This window comes from Phyllostomus discolor, chromosome 3, assembly GCF_004126475.2.
Source record: "Phyllostomus discolor isolate MPI-MPIP mPhyDis1 chromosome 3, mPhyDis1.pri.v3, whole genome shotgun sequence".
Classification (NCBI taxonomy): Eukaryota; Metazoa; Chordata; class Mammalia; order Chiroptera; family Phyllostomidae; genus Phyllostomus; species Phyllostomus discolor.
In genome coordinates this window covers 178562174-178578810 of record NC_040905.2, presented here as the reverse complement: position 1 = coordinate 178578810, position 16637 = coordinate 178562174, and the positions used below count along the sequence as shown (strand labels likewise).

Below are 16637 nucleotides of genomic sequence, written 5' to 3'. Positions count from 1 at the left end.
CAATGATACACTTTTCTTAGCATTCACTATTACAGGGTAGTGCAGCCATAACTTAGTTTTATTGGTTACTCTTTTTTTTTTAAGACTCTATAAAGCCTCTTATAAACCTTCTAAAATTGGAAAATGAGATTGCTATAAAATGTCTTTTAATTTGAGGATGGCACTAAAAATCGTTAAGAGTGCTTTTGACTTCTTTAGGTGATAATTTGAAAGTTTTATTCTTTTATTATGTATGTATTTTGTCAATAATTCCATTAATTGATTTTTTTCCAGATGGCCAGATATCCCTTGGTTTCACTTTAGAGTACATATATGGCTTTTGATCATTTTTCTGTTGTTTCAGGCATTTGAAAACAACATCTAAATAAGTCTGTGATTGTAGTACTTAGCTCTTAACTAACTGTTCACACAAACACAGAATTGATTTGTTAGTAAAACAGATGCTAGAAATTCTTTTGAAGTTATTAACAAACCATTGTTACTATTTCTTAGATTAAATTTAAATGACTACAAATATAGACTATTAATTTTATGTTTAAAAGTGGAAAACATGTACTTTTGGATTGATTTCTTTTTTTTTTTAAATCCATTGATTTAAATGGAAGTTAGCATTATGTGAATGGGCCAGCAGATACAAATGGTACACCTTATTCCTAAGAAACTACCCCCAACTGTTAGTGGAGGGAAAAGTAATTTTTATAAACTACTCCATGCTTGCTTTTTCTCCTTTCCTGATTTGAAAGAAGAAAAAATCCAGAATGACCAGGATTTCATCTATTTAACATACACGCTTAATCTGAATTATATCTAAACAAGCATAGGTATGTGGCATAGTATACATCTTGTCTTTCATTGTAATTTAAGAGCTAAATCCCATTTTCTTATAAATAACTTGATATGTAATAAAATGTACTTTAAATAATTCCAGTGAAGAGATTTTCTGTATTTGTAAATGTAGTCTAATTGTAATTATTTCTTATGTAACTGTTTTAAGAAATTGGTCAAAAGAAAATGTAATTCACATCATTGTTGACACTTATTATACCAAAGTTATGTTCCATTTTCATTATTGGTATTACTTTCTGGGACTTGAATATTTAAATGGTTATGCCATTGCTCTAATAATTTAGAAAAATTTTTTTCAGAGAGTTCAAAAGAGAAGTTTGAAAAAAAATCTGATTTCAACTCTAAAATGACATGTTTTCTGCTCCTAAAAATTACTAATCTTTGTTATATTGTATGTGGAATAATTGATTTAATTCTTTCCATCTTTAATATTTTACCTACATCAAGATGTTTTTTCCCATGGGTACTCTAAAATTCCTAACCTCTGTGGAGAATACTATACTTCCCATCCTTCCCCTTATAAATCAGGTATTCACTGGATAACATTCAAAAGAAAAACTATTTTTTACTTTATTGCTGGATGATGAGGATTACTTAACTGCCTATGTATTTGTCTAACTGCTAGCTAAACTTGTTCTCAGGTTAATTTTGTAATTCCCCTTCTTTTTCCATTCACCTCATGATTTATGATAATGTGTTATTAGTCTCAGTACTTTCCAGTCCCAATTTTTTGTAATCTCTTTCACCCTGAAATGATTAAAATAAATGACACTCTCAGGAGTAGAGGATGGGAACAATTTTTCTTCATTAAATGTGCAGGAGCTCTCGGCTGCCTCTGCTATACCAGTCCTCTACCCTTCACTGTGGTGTAGTCAAGAAAATCTAGACAAGCACAGTGAATAATAGAGTAGGTACTTGTACATACGTCTTAAAAACCTCAAATGACTATGTCTTTAAAATAGCATTATTTGATCCTTGAAGTTGTTTTGTTTGTTTTTAATTTTAATGTGCTGCCTTTTTAAATGTCAGTACTGCTGGATTAAGTATCTCATAGCTATTCCTTTTCTCTTTAGTCCTGCATTTACCTGGCCTAAATTCCTGTCCTCTGGTACCATTTAATATCTTTAAAAATTTTAGCCATCATTATGTCTTGAAGTCTTAAATTTTAAAAGGTCAAATGTTTAATATGCTTGAATAGATGATCTCTAGGAGAGCACCCAAGAATTTTTACAGTTGCTAAAGGGTAGAGAAGGAGGGGAACTGGGATAGGAGAAAGGCTAACTTTTCACAATATAAATGTTTGAATTTTCTATCATGTATGTGTACTACCTGTAAAAAATTATATTAATCCCTGGCTGGGTAGGTAAGTGGTTAGAGCATTGTCACTGATATGCCAAAGTTGTGGGTTCAGTCCCCCACTCAGGGCATATACAAGAATCAACCAAATGAATGCGTAAATAAGTGGAAAAACAAATCAGTCTCTTTCGCTCTCTCTCTCTCTCTCTCAAAAAGAGAGAGCTGGGGAACAAACCCAGTTTTATCTAGATCATAGCCTATTTCTTTTTATTGCATTATGCTTCCAAAATCTCTACAATAGGTATATGAGCTTGAATAAATAATTTATTCATTTTAGGCCCTAGTCATATTAGCTGAAAAGGAAAGATTCAATCTGTTGATTTCTAAAATTATGATAAATGATCAGTATGTGACTGAAATGAATATTGTATGCTAAAAAAAGTTAACCCTATAGTTAATGCTACCAAAGCACAGGAAAATAACAATATTAGTTAGACCATTAAATCTTAAATATAATAAATGCTACCCAGCTTTTAAAAATCTCACCTAAAATTTGGTTTTACCCAAACAATTCAACCTATTATCTTACTGCTTTCAATGTGCTAAACTCATTTTTGTGTCCATGCCTTATTTGTATTTATTATATTTGTTAGCTTGCTTTTGTTGTCAGTAACAGAAGCCCAAATCAATACAGCTTAAGCAAAAGAGAGACATTTATTGGTTCATGTAACCAAACAGTGGAAGAATAGGGAAAGAACTGGCTTCATAGTTGACTAGGTTGAGAAGTGTATATAGTTTGGGGACTCTTCATTTCTCTCCTAAGTCTCAGTTGCTATCTTTGGCTTCACTCTTGGCAGATCACTTTATTATGGAGGGATCTCAGAGTTATGTCTTTAAAGGGTATTGTATAAACTGTTAATTAGCTTTTGAAGCTTGATAGATTCAGGTTGGATTTTGTTTTGTTTGTTTGTTTGTTTTTGAGGAGATGAAGGAAGCAAGAGTATTTTCTAGATGATATGATGTGCTTCCAGGCATATCTCAAGGGGAATAGCATTTTTATGATGTTAAAATTGATTCTCCATTAAAAGAAATCAGGATTACTTGAAGAAATATGGCTGCTTCTAGGGCTACAAGTGGGGGTACACAAGGTGAACCTGGAGTGTCTTGTGATGTTAGAAATCAAGGAAGTACTTAAAAAAAACAAAATATAGGGGCATGTCAGAGGGAAATAGGAAACAACCTAAAATACTTCCCAATTTGAGAAGGGACAATTTGAGATACAAAGTAAATAAGATATATAGTATTGGTACCCAGAGTATAAAGTACTTATCCATAAGTTGATAGTCATATAAATAAATGATTGAATAAGTAAATAAAGGGAGAGAAGAGACAAATCTCACACAGAAAATATAAATAATTTATATAGATATTATCCCTCTGGGGAAGAGAACATCTTCCACTCCCCTTGAGTAACTTGCTTCCAAAAAGTAGGGTGTACAAAAGGAGGGAAAGTAACTTTACATTGGAGAAACCTAGCAAACACAACCTTGACCATGTGATCACTGTCACTGTTATTAGTGGTAAATCAGGTTGATAGCATGTACCCTTGATGTGATACTATATGATGAACATGGCCTATGACTTTGTGGTCTCTCCCTCTGTCCCAAAAACCACAACCCAGTCTAACCATGAGAAACATATCAGACAAACCCAAATCAAGGGACAGTCTACAAAATATCAGACCAGTAGGACCAGTACTCCTTAAAACTACCAAGGTTATCAGAAACAAAGTCTGAGTAACTGTCATGGACTAGAGAAAGCTAAGGAGACATGACAACTAAATGTATTATATCCTAGATGGGATCTTGGAACAGAAAAAGGACAGTGGAGTCTAGTTGTAATAATGTGGCAGTGTTAGTTCTTTAATTGTAAAATATACTGTGATAATGTAAGATGTTATCAGAAGGATAAACTGGGTGAGAGATGTATGGAAACTCTGTCTAATCAGAAACTTTTCTGTCAGACTATTCTAAAATTTTAAAAAGTTTGTTTAAAATTTAGATGAGTGGGTTCAGGTATTGTCAGCCATTATAATGTTTTCCATCACTTTCACTCAGTGGTTTTAGCAGCTGTTAATGATTATTTCCTTGATTTATTATTTTTTAGAGTTCTTTATTAAATTTAAAATTCAGGAATACATGCATATAGTATTATAATATTGAATGGTGGAGGAGAGTTTATAAAATCAGAAGTCACCCAGCCATTACCTTTTCTTACTACTTTTCAAAATTTTTTTTCTCACATTTGAAGATTGACTCTGCATCAAGCCTTGTGAAAGTATTTGGAGTTTTTCTGAACCCAGAATATTTTTTCATATTACCTTGCCTACCCATGTATTTTTCCCTACATCTTCAGTGGTGTCTTGTCCATGAATAGCTGTTCTTGTGAAGGGAATGACAAAGTCCGGAATGACCTGTTTCCATCTTGGTGATGTCACTTTCCCTTCCATCTTTTTTTATTTGGCTAACTATGCTTCAGAACTTGGACAAAAAGTACTCTTTCCTGGAAGCTTTCCCTGATTATGGTGTTATTAGATGCCCAGGATACCTTGTGTACACTTCTAGCCTTTAACAGCCTATTTTTTATTGTTTTGTTCTTTCACTAGAGTTTGAGTTCTTGGAAGTAATGGGACCATGTCTTGTTGATTTAGTTTTGCTGGTAGTCCTAATTCCTGTCACATATAGGTAATATAAATGATGTTGATTGATGAATGAATGAATGTTCTGTCTTCTCACTAAACCTTCCCTAACCTGTTTTGGTCTGCTTCTTCTGTGTTTTTTTACAACACTTACAACAGAGGCACATAGATTTCTTATTTTTTCTGTCAGTTCAAGCACATTGGTTAGGGCCTTCACTGAGCTCTGCATTAAGAATTCTGAGACTGCAGACTTGCTCAGGAAGAAAATGTGCCACTATCAATTATGTTTACCATTTGTAAAAGAGGACTAAATGGCTGCATGCTTACAGGTATTTGCCCTTGCTGATACGTAAAAAAGAGTGCTTAATAATTGTTTGTTTTTATGTGTTTTTGTCAGCAGATTGTGAGTTCTATGAGGGTAGCATATGCAGAGCATAATAGTAATTGCATTTGGAAGAGCTTAATAAGTAATTGTTTTAAGTCAAGTTCAAGACTTGAATCCATCAGGGCCTACCCTAGGGAAGAGTAGAAAGTAGAATTACCGTACATATTATGTCATCTTTAATATAGTAGCTCATTTAAAAACACCATTATTTAGTGGTGGAAATAACAAACACCATTATTTAGTATTTATCTTGATATAAGTTCAAAGCACCCAAGAATGGCAAAAAAAAAAAAAAAAAAGAGTAGATGAAGCTTTTTGAGGTTTGCATGTTACTGTATATTTAGAATTGAAACTATAAAGCTTGGAGGTTATTCTTTTAGGAGGTGACTTGGAGCCCCTAGAAAATATGAAAGAAGTTATTGAAAAAAGCATTAATATTTGTCAGTTTACTCTGTAAAGGATGTGTTCTCCAGTTAGGAAATAGGTATTCAGTAGGGAGCGAGGTTTGGTTTTTTTACACACAATAGAATGAATGCCCAGGTCTTAAGAGTGCAGTTTGATGAGGTTTGATAAATGCATATATCTGTGTGACCTACATCCCTATCAAGGTAAAGAACATTTTCATCATAGCAGAAAGTTCCTTTCTGCCCTCTCCCAGTACTTCATGGGAGTACTTCAAGAATTATAATACTTCACGCCCTTCCCCGGCCCCACAGGCAAACCACTGTTCTGATTTCTGTTGTCATAGATCAGTTTTGTGTCTTTATTTAAAATAAAGCACGTAGTATGGTTCTTTTCCCTCAGCAAAATATTTGAAGGCTCCTCTATGTTGTGTATATCAGTAGTTTTTTTCCTTTTCATAATTTTGAGCATCTTTTTATGTACTCACCAGCCATTCTTATGTCTTTGGTAAAACATCTTTATCTTTTACCCATTTCAAGTGTATTGTCTTATTATTTTGTATGGTCTCTACACATTCTGGATACAGATACTCTATCAATAATGTAATTTGCAAGTATTTTCTTCCAGACTGTTACTTGCCTTTAATTTCTTAATGATGTCTTTTGACGAATTCTAGTTTATTCATTTTTTTCTTTTATGTATTGTGCTTTTGTTGTTCTTTTAATAACTCTTTTCCTAACTCAGGGCCACAATGACCTATTCTAGAAGCTTTATAGTTTTAGTTCTCCTTTAAAGTCTATGATCTATTTTTCTTTTTTGGTTTTGGTAAATACACATAATGTAAAATTTGCCATCTTAACCATTTTTAAATGTACAGTTCAGTGGTATTAAGCACACTTACATGGTTGTGCAGCTTTACCACTGTCCATCTCCATAACTGTTTCATCTAGTAAAGCTGGAGATACATGCTTATTAAACAGTCATTCCTCCTGCTCTTCCCACTCCAGCCCCTGGCAACCACTATTCTACCTTTTGTTTCTATGACTTTGAGTACTCTGAGTACCTCATGTAAGTCTAGTATATACATTATTTGCCTTTTTGTGACTGACTTATTTCACTTAGCACGATGTCCTCAAGTTTCATCCATGTTAAAGCATATTGCAGAATTGACTTTTTATGGCTGAATAATACTCCATTTGTGTATATGTGTTTGTAGCACATTTTGCTTATCCATTTGTCAGTGGACATTCAAGTTGCGTCCATGCTTTAGCTATTGTGAGTAATGCTGCTATGAACATGGGTATCTAAATATTTCTTTGAGGTCTTTGCTCTCAGTTCTTTAAGGAATATACCCAGAAGTAGAATTGCTGGATCTATAGTAATTCTATATTAATATTTTGAGGAATCACCATACTGTGTACACAGTGGCTGTACCAATAGTGTGTAAGGATGTTTCTCTATCCTTGTCAACACTTACTTGCTGGGTTTTTATTTAATAGTAATCATCCTAATGATATGAGGAGGTATCTTTCTGTTGGTTTGATTTGCATTTCCCTAATGATTAGTGATGTTGAGCATCTTTTTGTGTGTTTATTGGCTGTTCATATATCTTCATTAGAGAGATGTCTTTTCATCCTTGCTTATTTTTAAATTGGGTTGTTTGTTGTTTATCAAGTTTTAGGAGTTATATATTTTTGATATTTATCCCTTACCAGAAATGTGATTTGCAAATATTTTTTCCCATTTTGTGGGTTGGCTTGGTCATAGTGTATGATTTCAATATGTTGCTGAATTTTCTTTGCTAGTATTCTTTTGAGGATTTTTGCATTGATGTTCATAAGGTTTATTGGTCTGTGGTTTTCTTTTCTTGTAGTCTTCTTTAAATATTTGATGGAATTCACCAGTGAAGCCACCAGGTCCAGGGGCTTTTCTTTGTTGGGAAATTCTTGACTACTCATTCAATTTCATTACTAGTTATAGTTCTAGTCAGATTTTTTGTTATCCTTAGTCTTGGTAGGTTTTGTGTTTCTAGCAATTAGTCTGTTACATCTTAGTTATCCAATATATTTGACATACCATTGTTCATAGTACTCTCTTATAATCCTTCTTATTTCTGTAGAGTCAGTAGTAATGCCCCTACTTTCATTTCTGTTTTTAGTTAATTGATTCTTACTCTTTTTTTAGTCTATGTAGCTAAAGATTTGTCAATTTTGTTGATCTTTTTGAAGAACCAACTTAATTTTATCTTTCATTGAATTTATTGGAGTGATACTGGTTAACAAAACTATACAGGTTTTGGATGCACAGCTCTGCAACACATCATCTATATACTGTGTATTGTGTGTTCACCACCCTAAGTCAAGTCTCCATCCATCACCATCTATCCCTCCTATACCCTCCTCCATTTCCCCTCCTCCCTCCTCTCTCCTCCTCTAGCAACCGCCATACTTTCTTTGTGTGCAGGAGTTTTTCTCTCTTTTTTCTTTTTGCTCAGTCCCTTCACTACCCCACCCCCTGTCACACACACACCACCTGTCAGCTTGCTCAAAGAATTCACTTTTGGTTTCATTCACCTTTCTCTATTCTTTTTTTTTATTCTTTATTTTGTGTATCTCTGCTTTAAGCTCTATAATTTCCTTTCTTCCTCTAGTGTTTGGTTTAGTTCTTCTTTTTCTAGTCCCTTAAACTATAAAGTTTAGTTGTTGATTTTTCTGTCTTGTTTTTTTAAGTAAGCACTTAAAGCTATGAATTTCCTACTTAATACCCCATCCACTGTGTCCCATAAGTTTTGTTATATTGTGTTTTGGTTTTTATTTGTCTCTAAGTATTTCTTACTTCCCTTGTGATTTCTTTCTCTGATCCATTGGTAGTTTAAAAGTGTTATTTAATTTCCACAATTTTGTGAATTTTCCACTTTTCTTTATATTATTCATTTCTAATTTCATTCCATTGTGGTCAGAGTATATACTTTGTATGATAGCTATCTTTTATCTATTGAGACTTCATTTGTGGCCTAACATGTGGGCTATTCTGGAAATTGGACTTGAAGAATGCGTATACTGTTATTGGTGGGTAGTGTTCTATATGTCTGTTAGATCTCATTAGTTTATTGTGTTAAGTCCTCTATTTCCTTACTTATCTTCTGTGTGGTTATTATATTCATTATTGTGAGTGGGGTATTGAAGTCTTTTAACTATTATCATAGAACCGTCTATTTCTCCCTTCAAATCTGTTAAATTTTGCTTCATATATATACATATATTTTTTTTTTTGCTTCATATATTTTTATGGTCATTATGTATGTAAATGTTCATTATTTTATATTTTATTGTTGACCTGGCTGGGAGGCTTGGTTGGAGCATCATCCCATGCACTAAAAGGCCTCAGGTTCTATCCCCGGTCAGGGCACATTCCTTGGTTGTGGGTTCAGTCCACAGTTGAAGCATGTATGAGAGGCAACCAATCGATGTTTCTCTCTTATGTTGATGTTTCTCTCTCTCTTACCCCTCTCTCTAAAAATCGATAAACATGCTCTTGGGTGAGGATTAAAAATATATACATATATATCTTTGTGTAGTTTTTTTATTTGTGATTTATTTTGTCCTATATTAGTATAGTCATCCCTGCTCCCTTTTGATTAATAATTGCACAGAATGTACTTTTCCATTCCTTCACTATCAACCTATTTGTGTCTTAGGATCTCAGCTGAGTCTCTGTAGAAAACATATAGTTGGATCGTATATTTTTATTTATTCTGCCACCCTGTGTCTTTGGATTGTAGAGTTTAATCCATTTTTATGTGAAGTAATTGTTGATAAGGAAGGACTTCTTTCAGTGTGGTATTTGCTTTGTGTATGCCTTATAGCTTTTTTTAATCCCTCGTTCCCTACATTAGTGTTTTCTTTTGTGTTCAGCTGATTTTTTGTATTGTTGTGGAATGTTTAAGTTCTTTCTTCATTTCCTTTTGTGTACATTTATTTTATGGCTCTTTCTTTGTGATTACCATGAAGATTATATTTAACATTTTAAAGTTAAAACAGTAATTTGAATTTATAGCAGCTTAACTTTAATTAACATTAAAAGGTCTGCTTCTTTATACTGTCATCCTTACCCTTTCAGTTGTTGATGTCACAAAACTATATATCTTTACAACATTGTGTGCCCCAAAACATAAACTAATAATTATTTTAAATGAATTAGTTCCCTAAATTATATAGAAAACAAAATTTAGAGTTACAAACCAAAGTTATAGTAACAAACCTTTATAATATTTTTTTTCTGTAAACATACTAGTCTCTTAAATCCCAGGCCTCCCTTACACATTTCTTGAAGAGCAGATCTAATAGTCAAAAACTCCCTCAGCTTTTGTTTATTTGGGAATGTTTTGATTTCTTCCTCACTTTATTTTTTGAGGAAGGGGAAGGGACAGAGAAAAAGAGGGAGAAAAATGTTGATGTGAGAGAGAAACATCAATCAGTTGCTTTTTATATATGCCCCGACAGAGGGCCAAAACCACAACCTAGGCAAGTACCCCGACTGGGTATCAAACCGGTGACCTTTTGGTACATGGGATGGTGCTACAACCAATTGAGCAATGTGGCCAGGGCAACCTCCAAGGACCATCCCTCATTGCCTTGAGAGAGAGAGAGAAACATTGATTTGTTGTTTTACTTATTTATACATACATTGGTTGCTTCTTGTTTGTGCCCTGACCGGAGATTGAACCTGCAACCTGAGCTACCGAGCCAAGGATTTTTTTTTTTAATTAAATTTATTGGAGTGACATTGGTTCACAAAACCTTGTAGATTTCAAGTGTACAACTCAACAGAACATCATTTGCATCACTGCCTTGTGTGCCCATTGCCAAAAGCAGGTCTCTTTTCCATCTCCATTTGTTTCCCCTTTGCCCACTTCCACCTATCCTTACACACCTTTCCCTCTGGCTATCACCATATTGTTGTCTGTGTCTATGTGTTATATATATAATATGTTGGGCTTTTCTTTTTTTTTTTGCTTAATCCCTTCACCTTCTTTCATCCAGCCCCCTCCCCTGCCAGCTGTCAGTCAGTTCCATGTAACCATGCCTTTGTTGCTATTTTTTGGAACTTCAGTTGTTAGGGAAGTGAAATCCATAGGCTGATTAGTTGCCACCATCATGCTGTTCTTTCCACATAGAAGCTCAGCCATGTTTTAACCATGTTGTATTTGTTGCTTTAAAATGAAATCTTGCTGTAGTATGCTGGAAATATTTTTTGAAGCACTAGACTTAGAGTTATGTCTATACCACTTAGCAATAGGGTGACTCATGGGAAAGTTATTTAACTGCTGAGGCCATGATTACTTTGTAGGGAAATCATTCTTCTATCAACCTCTCAGCGTTGATGAGATTCAAATGATGTCATGTTTGTGTAAGTTCTTTGCAAAATATAAAGTTCTGTACAAAATTTTTAATGTAATTTATGTATTAATAGCAATGATATAAAAACTTTTTAAAACACTTTTTAACATAATGTGAAGAGAAAAGGATGAACAGTTATTGAACTGTTGGGTCATTGGCTCAAAAATTCAATTAAGATGGGTAAAATTAGGAGTATTATAGCTCAAGAATGGAGGACATAGGCGAAAATATTGAGAGCTAAGGAACATTTACTTCAGTCTGACTTCAAAACTGGAAGTTGGAGAGAGGTAGTATTACTTTTCTAGGAGAATATGTAAATTTTGTAATTTTATGTAATTGAGTAGATTGTGATAAATTTTATTTGTATCATTGATGTATATGATTTCTATAAAATTATTTTAAAATATATTAGAAAAGATTGAGCAATAAGAAGCAACAGTAATCAAACCAGTGTGGTATGACATAATTGTAACCATAAAGGTTAACAGAATTAAGAGTCTAGAAAAGAAACCCTTACATTTATGTTCAAGTGATTTTGAAAAGGATGCCAAAAGAATTCAGTGGAGAAAGAATAATCATCTCAACAGGTGATGCTGTATATCCACATGCAAAAAATGAATTTGGACCCCTTCCTCACACCATGCACAAAAAATAACTGAAAATTGATTACAGACCTAAATGTAAGAGCTAAAACTGTTAAACTCTCAGAAGAAAATATAGGAATAAATCTTTGTGACCTTGGGTTATATGGTGGTTTCTTGGAAGAATTGGACTTCATCAAAATAAAAAACTTTTATGTACAGAGGACACCATCAAGAATGTGAAAAGACAACCCACAGAATGGGAGAAAATATTTGCTAATTATATATTAGATAAGACTTATATCTAGTGTATATAAAGAACTCTGAGAGCTCAAAAATTTTATTATTAAACCCAATTAAAAATTGGGCAACCCAATTAAAAAATGGGCAAGGGATCTGAATGGACATATTTCCAAAAAGATACATAAAATCCAATAAGCACATGAAATGACGCATCAGAAATGCAACTCAAAACCACACTGGAATACCTCTCTACACCTATTCCAGTAGCTATAGTAAAAAAAGGCTGATAATAACAAGTGTTGGTGAGAATGCAAAGAAATTAGAATTCTCATACATTGTTGGGATTATAGAACTGTGTGGCTGCTTTGAAAAACTATCTGGAAATTCCTCAAAAGATTAAACATAGAGTTATCATATGTCTCCGCAATTCTATTTCAAGGCATATACCTAAGAGAATTGAAAACATATCCATACAAAAACTTGTGTACAAATATTTATAATAGCATTATTCATAATAGCCAAAAATGAAAACAACCTGCATGTCCATCAACCAATGAATGGGGAAATAAACTGTGGTATATCCATCAATGGGATACTATTTGGCAATAAGGAGTGAATTAGTGATACATGATATAATATAGAAAGAGCTTGAAAATATTTTGCTAAGTGAACAAAGCCAGTCACAAAAGACCACATATTATATGATTTCACTTACATTGGCTGTCTAGAATAGGCAAGTCTATAAAGACAGAAAGTAGATTTGTCTTGCCCAGGGGACAACTGAGGGGGGAGTGCTGTATTAGGAGGAATGGGGAACAGCTGCAAGTAGATTAAGGGTTTCTTTTGGGGGTGATGAAACTGTTACAAAATTGATTGTGGTCCCTGGCTGGGTGGCTCTGTTGGAGTGTCCTCCTATACACCAAAGGTTACAGGTTCTATTCCCTGTTAGGGCACTTACCTACGTTGCAGGTTTGATCCCTAGTCTGGGTACGTATGGGAGGCATCTGTTCAGTGTTTCTCTCTCACATTGATGTTTCTCTCTCTCTCTGTCTCTCTGTCTGTGTTTCTCACTTTCTCTCTAAAATCAATAAAACATCTCAGGACGATTAAAATTATTTTTAATTGATAGTGGTTATGGTTGTACAACTCTGTGAGCACATTTAAAATCATTGAATTGTGCATATTAAATGGGTGGATTGTATGATATATGGATAAAAATATTTTTTAAGTCAGGCAACACCTAACACAAAAATATGAAGAAAACATTTCAAAATGTGTCACTGCTTTATGTTGAAACAGAAGAATTATATGGTTGATTGTCTCTCAGTTATACATTTTCTCCTTTTAGTGGCTGACTAGGTTTATTAAATGCATACACTTTTGTGTTAAATGATAGTAAATCATAATTCATTTTTGACAGGAATTGAGTTCTTCTCAGACTTTATCACATGATGGAGGATTCTTCAATAGACTGGAAGATGATGTTCATAAAATTCTTATTAGAGAAAAAAGAAGAGAAAAGCTTACAGAATATAATGGAACAGATAATTGTGCAGCTCATGAACACTACCAGGCATGTAAAATAGAAGATTTTCTTAAAATCACAATAAAATTAAAATAGAATTTTTCTTTTAAAAAAATAAGCAGTGGAATCCAATTATGATTCTGTTAAGTCACAGCTTTAGGATTTGTCTTAGTCATAGATGTTTATATTAAAAAGTGTGAAGTGAAGTACTTCCTTTGTTGAGGAATAACTATTGAGCATGTGCTGTATGCGAAGAACTATTGTTAGGTTCCAGTATAGGAGAGCAGAAATACTAAGATGATGGAGACTGTCCTTTCCTTAAACACTCAGAGTATTGAGGATTGGAGAAAGTAGACCTGTAAAAAGAGTATCATTTAGCATGATGAAGGTTTTGAGAGAGATATAAATAATAGAGATTTTGCATGGAAAAGGTAATATTTCACTTGGGTGAATTGTGAAAGGTATATAAAGAATGGAGAAAGCCTGGGAGAACTGCAAGAACAAAGTCCCAGAGTTATGAAAGTCCTTAGACTGAATATTCAGGAAACTGAAAAATACCGCATCTAAGAAGTGTAGAGTTAAGTGTGTGAGATAATACAACCAGGGAAACAGATTGCATTTAAATTATTTAAAGGTCTTTTTATGTGGAAATAAGTTAGAATTTTATCCTGTGGCTAGGGGTTGCAGACTGCGGCCTGCAAGTCAAATCTGGTTAGCAATGTTTTTCTAAGTCCCACAAGCTATAAGGTATTTACACTTAAAAAATACTGTTTAAAAAACAAGATATATATAGAGACCTCTAAGTCTGTGTTTTTACCACAACTTCTAGTCTCCTATCTTCTTTCTCTTAAACTATGAACCTGTTTTTTATCTTATGTGTGAAGGTTTTCTTCCCCTTACTTCCTTGGTCTTCTTTTATTCCATGCTTGCCGGTATGCGGCAGTAATTCCTGGGCTGCCAGTAATTGCTGAAAAACAGTGCTCGTGTTTTGTTCTGAAAAATCATTGCTAACTTTTACATATCCTTATTTCTACGTAAACTTTTTGATTTATCTCTTTCTCACTTTGACAAATTCTTACATTGGCTATTCCAAATTCTAAAAGCCCATGTCCCATCTTGTCACTCTCTTCAATGGATGCTGTCTCTGTTTCTTAAGACTGATAAATTCAATCATTCAACCAATTAAATTCTTACTGTATTGTTTTATAGGCCATGAGAAGTCATACTCTTAATAACTTTATCCCAATGCACCAGTAATATTGGTTAATAAATAATACATAATTCCACATGAAAATCTATTTTCAACTTAGTGGGTAATCCTTGTCTGCTCTGAGGTATGTGTGAGCTTCTTCTTTCCTTGCACTGAATTAAATTTGATGTTTTCTGCCCTGGCTGGCATAGCTCAGTGGATTGAGCGTGGGCTTCGAACCAGTGTCGCAGGTTTGATTCCCAGTCAGGGCACCTGCCTGGGTTGCAGGCCATGACCCCCAGCAGCCGCACATTGATGTTTGTCTGTCTGTCTGTCTGTCTGTCTGTCTCTCTCTCTCCCCCCCTCTAAAAATAAATAAAATCTTTAAAAAAATTATTTTAAAAAATTAATGTTTTCTTGTCTTGCCTCAACTGTCAAAGTTTATGTGGAGTCCAAGCAACCATGTTAATTTAACATTTATGAATAGCATAGTTGCTTTCTTTTACATCAACCATGATTTTCCCCTTTGTGGTCTATATCTTATTTTTTAAGCTATCAGATAGTTTTTGGATAGAAAGAATGATATTAATATATTTCAACAAATACCTCAAACCCTTAGTAGAACAAAATTGTGTATGCATGTTTAGTTAAATGATTAAGTAATATTAATGATATAGTAAAACCATAGACATTACAATATGGTAGAAAGGCAGAAGTCTTTGAAATCAAATAAACCTAGTAACACAGAATACAGCTTCTAAGCTGTAGCTTATCAGCTGTGTCACATTTGGGAGGAATTATCTGCCTTTCATAAACTGTTAGGAAAATTAGCAATTATGATTTAAAGTGTTTAGTAGAGCATCTTGTGTACACAGTACACACTTAATAGATAACTGTTTTAGTACAAAGTAGAAAATGGTAAGTCCAAAAAAAGGATAAAATGTGATAGTAATTCATATGAATGGAAATCAGAGATGGCTTTCTTAGCAGAAAATAGTTTTTGCATTATAATTTAAAAGACAGTAGAATTTGGGCATGCAAAGGTGAGGGAGAAAAAACTGGAATGTCATGAATAAAAATATTGAGGTAGTGAAGTATAAATCAGTTTAATTAGAAGAGAAGGATTATAGAGGAATGTGGGAGAAGATAAGTTTGGTAAGGTAGGTTAGAAAGCGTTATGGAGGATTTCAAGTCCTGATTTATAATTCAATTAGTAGATAGTAAAGAACTTTTGAAAGTTTTTGAGTAGAGAACAAAGTTATATTTGATAATACTAATTTCTACTGCAGTGCCTATGAAAATCTAAATGAAGATAAGAACTTGAGGTAGTAATTAGATAATACTCAGTATTGTTATGGGTATAAAACAACAGTAACATACCAATGGTAGTGTAAATTGGTATAACTGTTTTGGAAAACAATTTAGCATTAACTTTTAAAGTTGAAGATGATGGGCAGACTGTATATTCTAGAAATTCTATCCTAGATTAAACCCCAGAGACATGTTCAAGAAGAACATTGAAAACTCATCTGTTTATAATAACAAAATCAATAGGAAAAATGAATGACAGCTATACTTAGCAACATGAATGAATATCAAAAGCAATGTTTCATTAAAGATTTTATTTACTTATTTTTAGAGAGAGAGGGTGAAGAACATCAATGTGTGGTTGCCTCTTTTGTGTCCCACAACCCAGGCATTGCCCTGACTGGGAATCGAATCAGCGACCCTTGGATTGCAGACCTATGCTCAATCCACCGAGACACACCAGCCAGGGCTCAAAACAATGTTTAACAAAAAAATCAAGTCACCAAATAGTAGTTTGATGCCATTTGTATAAACTTCAAAAAGTAGAAAATTTAATATATATCTTAGGGAATATACATATATGTAGTAAAAGACTAACGAAGAGAATGACAAACAAAATTCATACAGTAGATACCTTTAGGAAGGAAGGGCTGGGGGATATGACTGGGGAGAGGCACATGGGAGATGCCAAAGTATTGGTAATACTCAGATTCTTTTTTTCATTATATTTATTGGAGTAACCTTGGTTAACAAGTTTATATAGGT

The 16637-nt window shown here is 33.6% G+C and overlaps 1 protein-coding gene across 9 annotated transcripts in view; it reads left to right on the top strand.

Annotated features, from left to right (window-relative positions):
* The window catches only part of GKAP1 (G kinase anchoring protein 1), a 72060-nt gene that overhangs the window by 38064 nt on the left and 17359 nt on the right, over positions 1-16637 (top strand). For 7 of the 9 annotated variants that reach the window (XM_028525507.2, XM_028525501.2, XM_036021782.1 and 4 more), the window contains one exon: positions 13271-13423. The exons of the other annotated variants lie outside the window; for them this stretch is intronic. In XM_028525507.2, coding sequence (XP_028381308.1) covers positions 13271-13423 — 153 coding nt within the window. The remainder of the gene's footprint in view (positions 1-13270; positions 13424-16637) is intronic. 9 annotated transcript variants of the gene reach the window in all.